We start from the raw sequence: 10256 nt of genomic DNA on the forward strand, positions 1-10256 counted from the left end.
GTGTTATTGTTATCAAGATTTAGATATTTGTTGAGTCATTTTATTCACATGTTTGAACACTGAAATAATTACATTGACAGGTAGATTTACTTTTTAGCCAAGTCATTATACTCATAGATGTTGTGTTCTCATTGGAAGATTTTACATGCACATGCACACACACATGCACATGCGTGCGCACAGACACATTTAAGAGGGAGGTAGGAGATCAACTCTCTCAAGTCTAAGATTTTGTAGGCCCATAATTTTCTTGGAATCCATGAAGATAAGTATTGAGAGGGAGGCAAGTCAAAGATCAACTCTCTCAAGTCAAGGATATTCCTTTTCAAAGAATCGTAGGCATATTTTTTCCACAATCCATGTAGAATATTATGATTACTTTTTGTTTCAATTGTGTATGTTTTTCCAATCAATGTTTTGGATCACACTTATTATTCCATCATAGGGAAGAGGAGAGTGATGAATAGGATTGAAGAACTAGCCTTAATAAGAGTTAGGAGGAAAGAGGGGTCGAGGACCAAAAGATGGAGCTTAGGCCAAGTTGAAAGAGGGGTTAAGAGTAAACTGGACACAATGATAGCATAAACAACTAGTGAGAATCTTGAATGAAAATATTCTAGAGTGTATACAAACCAATGAATTGCAACACAGTAGTTTCTTTGGTCATCCAACTATACAAATTACCTTCAAACCATAAAAAGAGTCAAATAGATTTCATTTTCTAGAGTGTGCAATTTTAAATTTGTTCAAGATGGAGTTATTGCATTTGATAACTTATCTCATATATTTCATTTTTGTAAGGTATTTTACAAATAAGATCATTAATTTAAGAAGCATATTAAAAAAATGTATATTAATTTGATAACTTATCTCATATATTTCATTTTAGTAATATACATTTTTTAATATGCTACTTACTAATCATTTTACGTATTTAATGATCATGATATAATGCTTGTAAACATGATTTAAGAAGAGATTTTTATGTACACAAGTTCTTGCCACCTCTAATATAACTATAAAGCCCCTCTCTTTATAATAACAACAAAGTTTACTATAGCACACATAAATTATAATAGTACTTCTTGTTTATCACATATTGTTTATGATATATGTAAATTCTAAGACAAAAAGTAAATTTACAATTCATTTAACATCATACATTATTTCCAATTTAAATATCTCTAAAATAAATATTGAAGTTTTGATCATTTTATTTTTTATTATTTTCATCTTTCAATACTCTATTCTTCTCACCTTTTTTAATTGTTCTATTTGTCAAATTTAATGTTCTAAACATAACTTATTTAATTATATATATCTTGAATATTTTAAACAAATCACATCCTACATTATTCTCTCTTAAAAAGCTACCTGTATACCCTTTAGTTAGTTTCAAGTTAACTAAAATTTTAGAAAATTATATACTTTAAATTAAATGATACTATTTAATTGAAAAGACAACAAATCAATTGGCATAACTGCCTGCCGAATGCAGGTACAAATAACTTCTTATGGTCTACTGTTTGAAAGTCTCAGTAGCAGAAGCACTGCAAGCATTGGTTTATAATTTCCATCTTCTACCAGGCAATACAACCACAAAATTAAAACATAACCAAATGTATCCACATTGAGACCATGCATGTCATGAAAAGGCACTTATTTTATTGAACTTAGAAGTCCAAAATGCAGATCTATAGTCTGCTTGGAAACTACTACAAAGACCTTACATTTAACTTGCAGTACTTTTTCCTACACAACGACTATCTACTTCAAAATCAACCCCAACAGAAACTCCACAAGTCATTAAAAGCCACAAAAATATTTATTGTATGTATTATCAACTCAGTGAACCCTGCAAAAGAAGAAACAATAGACTGATTAGTTATGAAAAAAACTAGCAAATTTACATGCAAATCTCAGCAAAGCTATGAAGAATAGTGTAACAATTTTATATTACTTTGAGCAGTCAGTGGTGAGGCTAACAGGGATCCCAATATTGACAGCACAAGCCTTAGGCAAATTAGTGAGGGAAGAAGGGAGAGGCTTGATTGAAGTAGCTGCTGTCTTAATGCATTGGCATGCAGTCTGCTTGTCTGTGCTAGTTTTTGCCATGTCACTCACCTTCCTCACACCATCACAGCACTTGGGTGGAACCTGAAAGAAAAGAAATAATATATATAAAGATTTCTAGACTAAAACTAAAGAACTAGAAACATAAACCTATGAAAATGGGGCGAATTACCTGACCGCCATTAACTATATATCCCAGGCATGGTGTAAGAGCACTTGCTATTGCAGGGCATGTCAGTTGTGCATGACAAGAATTGAAAACAGAAATGACTAATGCCATGGCAATTGTAACTCCTAAAACAGCCCTCATATTGGCTTAGAATGTATGAAGCAGTTAAATTCCTCTTACTACTCTTTTTTGCTTCTCTCTTTTGATCTCAGAGAATAGGTTGTGAGGAAAGATGACAGAGGCTCTGAATTTATAGGAAGGAAATAGTAAGATTGGGGTGGCGCGTGGCTGAGATTCTCTGCAACAAGAGTTATTGGATTGTGACTATTTACAATTATTGGTGCTTTAAAGAGCATTATTACATGCATGCACTGAGAATCAGATTTGGTCGTAGAGAAGTTAGGTGGAGACTCCATTGCATGGAAAGATCATTTAATTATATACGACAGTATTCTCCCTAGAAAATATGGCATAACAAATCCATTATATGTCTAAAATAGATATGTCAGATTCCTTGTATTCAATTAACCGAACTTTAACCTACATACGTAAGCATGGTCACATGTTGGAAACTTGCAAGGCCATGAAGCTTAAATAGCATGTCCAATATTCTCGTTTTTTTTAACCCTAAAAACAGGATTAATAGTAGACAGTCCAAGTAGGTGTGTTAGGGTCTATTAATATTTAAAAATATACATATTAGTAAAAAAATAGTAAAAAAAAGGTGGGTGGATTTTCAATTGGTCTTGACGTTTTTTCGATGCGAAATAAAGACAGATGGAATCCATCTTCTATTGGTGTTGCTCTTGCCGCCTAATGATTGTTTATGTTGTTATTTCTATTAGTGTACATTTTTTATTTTAATAGAAAGAGATAAGAAGAGGATGGTATATGAATTTGCTCAACATATAAATCTATAATGCAAGTAAAAAGAGTTATAACATGGGAATGGGATATAAATTGGTTCAACACATAAATCTATAATGGGGTTAAGGTTTTGGTTATACAATTTTTTGAGAATTTAGTGTTTTTTTTTTTTGATCGGTAATTGGCCGAAGCCTGAATAGCTTTTGACTAGAGCTATGAACCAGTGGGGACACAGTAGGGGGCCCCATCCCCATTACATATATTTGAATTATTATTATTATTATGTTTTATTAGATTGACCCCAAGACCTTCCCCATCCTATGGAAGGCCAAGAGTCATAACTTAAAATTCCATTTCAGATGTCCCTATTGGGAATTGAACTTGAGCCTCCACAGTGAGAACCAATGTTTTAACCAGTTAAGCTCAACCCCTTGGACAATTGTATTTAGTGTATTAATTAGTGTGTAAAAATGATTTATTTTATTTCATTTTCTAAAATATTTTGTTTTCTGCCTATAATAAAAAATATGCAAGTATACAATTGATTTGGAATAGTTATATACCCTTGGACTTAATATGAAAAAAAAAATTCAAACATTTACCACTCTTATCGCTTGATTTTTATAAGTTGACTAGAGTAAAAAATTTCAATTTATACACGGGTAGTTTATTTGAGGACTAACCCTAATTGGAAAATAAATCATCCAACACTAGAAGATATGATATAATATATTTGAGGAGCACTTATACTTGTATTTGCAGCCGAATAAAATGAGCCACATTAATCTCACTATACATCAGTCTGGAAACAATTTTCTTTTGATCCTATACATCAGACTACCAACAATTGATGAATACAAAATGTTAGACATTCCATTTACCTCTTCATGTGTCTTTGGAAACATCTCCTTACTCAATATGAAATGACTAGCTGAAGGTTCACTAACTGGTTTTGAATTCTGCATGTTAAATATTTTCAACACCTTCTTTATATACTCACTTTGGGACAAAGTTAATGTTCCATTTTTCCTGTCCTGTGAAATCCTCATACCAAGGATTTTCTTAGTTGCACCCAAATCCTTCATAGAAAATGAGCTTGCTAACTTTTGTTTAAGTTCATTTATATGTTGCATGCTAGTCCCAACAACAAGCATGTAACCAACATAAAGTAATAGGATAATATAAGTTCTGATGCCCTCCTAAATGGCACAATATTAGTTTAAGATCAAACAACACAAAACACACAAAACGTTAGCGTTAGTCAATCAAAAACCAAACACATGAAGGCATTCCAAAGGAGACACTAAAAACACATGCTAATGAATCTAACTAAAGAAGTAAGACAATGAGACATCTCCAACTGTCTCTTAGCATGAGATTAGCTCCTTTCTCCCTTGTTCCTCTCCTCTCCAAGTTCCAAAATAGTGTAGCTCTCAGCAGCTTTTTGCACTATGGATGCTTATGGAGGATTGAGATTTATAGAATAGCTCTAAACATGAAATGAAAAGCTATTTTTATGCTAAAATGATGTGTTTTAACCAAAAAGACAATATTTAGTTATGCTATGCTAAATGCTCTCTAAAATGGCTATAGTCTAAATGCTTACAAGTTTTCAGGATCTGGATTATGAAGGAATGGGCTCTATTTATAGGAAAAATGGAGCAATGGATGGCCAGGATTGAAAGGTTTAATCAAGGGCCAAGTTTGAAAGTTGGGGATCCATGTGCACAATTGGCACCAATAAAATAGTGACAAGTGTCAACACAGGATTGGGTTGAGAGAAGAGGTTGGAGGCATTGAATGCCTGAGAAGACTTCATGGTTATCCAAAGGCTAAGGGTCAAGCCTAAATTAGGATTACCCACTGGATTAGGAGTTAATCCAAGGATAAACCTTTGTGCAAATGATTAAGAGATAATCATGGTCAAAGCATTAATGACCTGATGAGACCCTTGGGTTGGGTAGAGGTTGAGTCAAAACAAATGTTTTAACCATGTGGGAGAGTTGAATTAACCATTAATGGTTATTGGAGACTTTGGGGATTAAGTGGTTGAAAGTTGGAAGCTTTCAAAGGTTATCCAAGACTTTTAGGCTTTTAGTGGTTGAAGGTTGAAAGCCTTTAATGGTTATCAAAGACTTTTAGGCTTTGAGAAGTGACTCCATTTTGCTTAGGAAATGGTTTAGGCTAATTAGGAAGAGTTTAGAAGAATCTAGAAGGGGATTAGATTTTGCAAGTGGATTTGGTGGGTGAGGGAAAATAGGATTTTATTTAAAATAAAAATTCATTTATTTCAAATATGTGTGCAAGTTGCATTTGTAGGAAAATGCAAGTGGGGTGGGGATAATGATTTAAATAAATGTTAATTTATTTAAAAGAGGAAAAGGGGGATTTAATTAAATAAATTGATTTTATTTATTTAATTGATTTGAATTGGATTTAATGAATTAATTAAAATAAATTGAATAATTTATTTAATTAATAGAAGAATGTTTGGGGATGAATTAATTAAATATTAATTTAATTAACTGATGGCTAGTGGATTTTTAATCAAATAAATACGAAATATTCATTTAATTAAAATGGACAGATTTGTGTGACTACATTTGCCCCTCTTTGAGACGGTGCGGTTTATCGCGTCGTTTCAAAGAAAGAAAAACTGGTGTGAAGAAATGCCCCATAAAATGTAAATTTAATGGGTGGTATGCCCCCTCGAGAGATGGGCCGAAATTTTTAAAAAAACCGGGCGATCTCTCAAAAAAGAATGAAAATTGGCGAGGTGATAGAAAAGAATAAGTTAGCAATGTGGGTGAAAAATAGAAGAAAACGGGGATAAAATGGAGAAACATCAAGCCAGTGAGTACCCTTAGGTCATGCAGGAGATACAGTGAAAATGTGGTGGTTGTTCTTGCGAGTGATGCTATACAATTGATCAAAATTGGTTGAACAATCTGGTGCAATCGGTTTAATTGCCTCGGTCAAGTCAAAGCATGACAGTTGATGCCAGTTGTTTGCTTGGACAAGATAAAGTCTGAGTAAGTGAATCAAAGTGACCTGATGTGACTTAGACAATTGATGTAATTGCCCGATGAAGTCAAGGTATATGAAGCAAAATACTCGTTGAGACGTAGACAATTGATGTAATTGTCCGATGGATTGTGTTTGATTGGTTGATCAATTGATAGTGTGTGCATGTGATGGATGGTTGTGGGGAATCATGGCAACCCCGTTGAGACTAGGCCATTATGATAAATGCCTGATGTAGTCTAGGATTACCATAATCGATTACCTGTTGAGACCCAAAGATACTTGATCAGAGTATCTGTTGATAGTCTAGGTGTGTGTGAGTCAATGTACCTGTGCAGACAGAGTAACTTGCTTGGCTTATTGGATGACTTAGGATAGGAAACACAATCCCTCCTATTTAGAGATAGATGGTGATGAACGTGGCTTGATTGGGTTGATTGAGAAACGATGTAGGGTATGTGATGCTGATTATCGAGATGGGGAGGGTGAGGGGGGGGTTCAATGTTAGATAGAAGAAATGGAAAACCTATGACTCATTCCTATGGAAGAAGAGGAAAATAGAGTATGCATTATTATGACTATGTATGCATGATATGCAGCTATTTATGAATGTATTGATGGGTGGAATGCAACGAAATGCAATATATACAGATGAGATGAGATGACGATCCATAGTGCTCGATTTTCATCATTGAGCTTTAAAATGTTGTAAGAAAATACAAGCAACTTGACATAAAGATTCAAGATTACTAGAGTATTTCTTACATGGATTTTATATAGCAAGTTAATACAAGCAACTTGATATAATGGATCAAGTTGACCTGAGTATTGCTTGCGGAACAGATAAGGATTATCTCCTTTCATGCATGACTTGGAACGTCCTCCTTGATCTTAGGCTGATCATATCCTGAGACAAGTGCATACCGTACTAAGAAATAAAAACCTTTATCCAAATTGGATGAGGAGGAACCAAAGAATGAGCATTGTACCTGTAAACAAATAGTATATACATAAAGAATAAAAGAATAAGGATCCTTGGTAATGGTTCATGCTCATATGGTCGAGGTATACGCTGTAGTCAGCAAGCCGTAATGATCTATGACTGCATTTTGCATAAGATCACGTAGCTTAGTGAACTTCCCACGTAGACACCATTAGTACATGCCCCAGAACTTCATCGGAAATAATGCGCAAATGATACAAAACAATGCTGAAAGATCCTGATACAGATAAACAAATGAATTACTCACGAATCAACCAAGCATTTGATAGCTTAACATAATTTTCTTGTCAAAGAAAATGTCATCTTGTCTTTGTTTTGGTAAGGAAGGATGCATCCTTGTTTTAAAGACAGTTTTGGATTGTTGATGTGGATTGTGTGGTTGATTGGTAAATGGTCATTGTGTGAGTAGTTTGTCGCAATGTTTGTTTTGGTATCTGCATGGATGAATATGTACAATGTGTTGCCATGTTTTTGTGTGATTTTTGATGGGTTTTCTGATGTTTTTTGGATTTTGTGAAACAATTTTGAATGTTTTTGGTATTTTGAGAGTCATTTTTGAATGTTTTTGATATTTTCTGAAGATTGCCTAAATGAAGAGCATAATGACACATAAGACAATGTAAAATCCACTTCAATCACTAGGGTAAGGGTATTGCCCCCAGTTTGTAGACCTGACTATGAAAAGATGGGATGCTAGACGCATGGAGTACTTTCTTAATTGCAGATCAAATACCAAGCCATGGTTGGGATGGATGGATGTATGTGTGCATGAATGTGATCGCAATGAGCCTGAAAGATACTGGAGCCATCGCCTTTACGAGTGGTGCCTGTTTGCCAGGTTTTCACCATCGCACTTACCCAAGGTGCCACTGGAGTGTTTGTTCATCGTTTGGATGCATGATTTTTCTTTAATTTTTGAATGTTTTTGTATTTTCTTCAGGACATTTTCTGAATGTTTTTGGTATTTTTCTGATATGTAGGGGAGCCTGATGCTCTATACAGCTTAGGTATAAAACCGTTTGAGGTGCATGCTGTTGATTGGATCTGCAAGCGGTTCTCCTTCTGATGTAGCCAACTGATATGCCCCGGACCCGAATACAGCAGTGACAACATATGGGCCGAGCCAATTTGATTCAAACTTGCCTTGATGTTCTCTATTTGGTTGGTTGTGAGGATTTTCGCGAAGAACAAGATCACCTACCTCAAATGTACGAGATCTAACTCGGTGATTGTAACTTCTACTCATGCGCTGTTGATAGGCTTTGAGGTGATTGTATGCAGCTTGTCGCTTCTCATCAAGTAACTCTAAGTCCTGAAGATGTGAGACTCTGTATGCTTCATCATCGATGAGATTATGCAAGGAAACTCGTAATGATGGTATCTCAACCTCAATAGGTAAGATAGCTTCTGCACCATAGACCAATGAATAAGGAGTTGCACCTGTAGGGGTTCGAATGCTAGTTCGATATGCCCATAATGCTGGATTCAATTGAACATGCCAATCACGACCGACATCATTGACTGTCTTCTTTAGGATTCTCAATATGTTTTTATTGGATGCTTTGGCCTGACCATTGCCTTGTGGGTAATAGGGAGTGGAAAAGCGGTGTTGGATATGAAATTTCTCACAAAGTTCACGGACATCCTGATTTTTGAAAGGAAGACCGTTATCTGTGATGATGGACATGGGCACACCATACCGGCAGATGATGTAGTTGAGGATGAATGAGGCGATCTTCTTGCTGGTGACTTGGGTAAGTGGAACAGCTTCGATCCACTTTGTGAAATATTCGGTAGCGGTAATAATGAATTTATGGCCATTGGATGAAGATGGATGAATCTTACCCACAAGGTCAAGACCCCATTGACAAAAAGACCATGGTGTTGTGATTGGTTGCAGTTCTTGTGCTGGTGCATGTATCAGGTCGCCATGAACTTGACATTTCTTGCATTTCCTGACAAAGTAGTAGGAATCCTTTTCCATAGATGGCCAATAGTATCCAGCTCGCATGAGTTTCTTGGCTAGTGACGGACCACTTGAGTGAGTCCCGCAAATTCCTTCATGTACCTCTTCCAAAGCCTTTGTTATCTCATCTTGTTCCAGACATCGAAGGAGAGTACCATCAAGACTACGTCGGTATAGGGTTTCGGCAATAATGGTATATCGAGCAGTTTGGCGAATGAAGGTTTTACGTTGGTTATTTGATTGGTTGGGAGGAAGGGTGTGATCGCGGAGATAGGTGTAGAACTCACCATACCATGGGGATTCGGAATCGACAAGGCGACATATTATTTCGGATTCAGGGATATCATAAGCGGGAATCCAAAGCTGTTCTACCAAGAACTCGTAGCGTGTTGAATTCTGTGGAAGATCTAGGAGAGATACGATAGTAGCCATGGCGTCAGCAGCTCGATTCTGATCTCTTGGTATCTGTTCAATAAGTGATAGTGGTAAATGATGTCTTTAGAGTGTCCACCATTTGCTTGTATGGCATGAGTTTATCATCTTTGGTCTGATACTCATCTGTTGCTTGTCGAATGACTAGTTGGGAATCGCCATATACTTGCAATTCTTTTAATTTCCATTGTATGGCTAATCTGAGTCCCGTGATCAAGGCCTCATATTCTGCTATGTTGTTTGTGCATGGAAATGTGAGCCTGTAAGACTTCGGGATGCTATCACCTTGAGGTGTGATAAACAAAATGCCTGCCCCCGAGCCGTGCCTAGTGTATGAACCATCAAAATATAGTTTCCATGACTGTGCTTCTGTAATCATGAATATCTCTTCATCTGGAAAATTGGAAATGAGAGGATGATCACCTATGAGAGGTGCATCGGCTAACTGATCTGCAATAACCTGACCTTTGATAGCTTTACGGTCCACATACTCAATATCAAATTCACTTAGAATCATTACCCATTTGGCCAAACGACCTGTCAATGCTGCTTTACTGAGTAAGTACTTGAGTGGATCAATCTTTGCGATGAGTTGTACCTTGTGTGTTAATAGATAGTGTCGCAATTTAGTGGCTGCCAAGATTACTGCTAGGCAAGCTCGCTCAATAGGTGTGTAATTGAGTTCATAGCCAACCAGTGTGCGAGAGATGTAGTAAATAGCA

General features: G+C 36.0%; 1 protein-coding gene across 1 annotated transcript; it reads right to left on the reverse strand.

Moving 5' to 3' along the window:
* Nucleotides 1–1667: 1667 nt before the first annotated feature.
* Nucleotides 1668–2511, reverse strand: LOC131071905 (non-specific lipid-transfer protein 1). The gene is made up of 3 exons (XM_058007875.2): nucleotides 2246–2511; nucleotides 1961–2157; nucleotides 1668–1855 (listed from the first exon to the last, which is right to left on the reverse strand). The coding sequence occupies exons 1-3, from the start codon at nucleotides 2381–2383 to the stop codon at nucleotides 1846–1848; spliced, it is 345 nt and encodes a 114-aa protein (XP_057863858.1). The 5' UTR covers nucleotides 2384–2511; the 3' UTR covers nucleotides 1668–1845.
* Between the last annotated feature and the right edge of the window lie 7745 nt (nucleotides 2512–10256).

This window comes from Cryptomeria japonica, chromosome 7 (assembly GCF_030272615.1).
Source record: "Cryptomeria japonica chromosome 7, Sugi_1.0, whole genome shotgun sequence".
Taxonomy (NCBI): Eukaryota; Viridiplantae; Streptophyta; class Pinopsida; order Cupressales; family Cupressaceae; genus Cryptomeria; species Cryptomeria japonica.

What these genes read in the sequence shown, in the direction of transcription:
- LOC131071905 (XM_058007875.2), bottom strand. Translation starts at nt 2,383, where the DNA reads ATGAGGGCTGTTTTAGGAGTTACAATTGCCATGGCATTAGTCATTTCT. An exon ending in ATATAGTTAATGGCGGTCAG is followed by an intron (nt 2,158 to 2,245) that starts GTAATTCGCCCC and finishes CTTTTCTTTCAG; the next exon opens with GTTCCACCCAAGTGCTGTGA.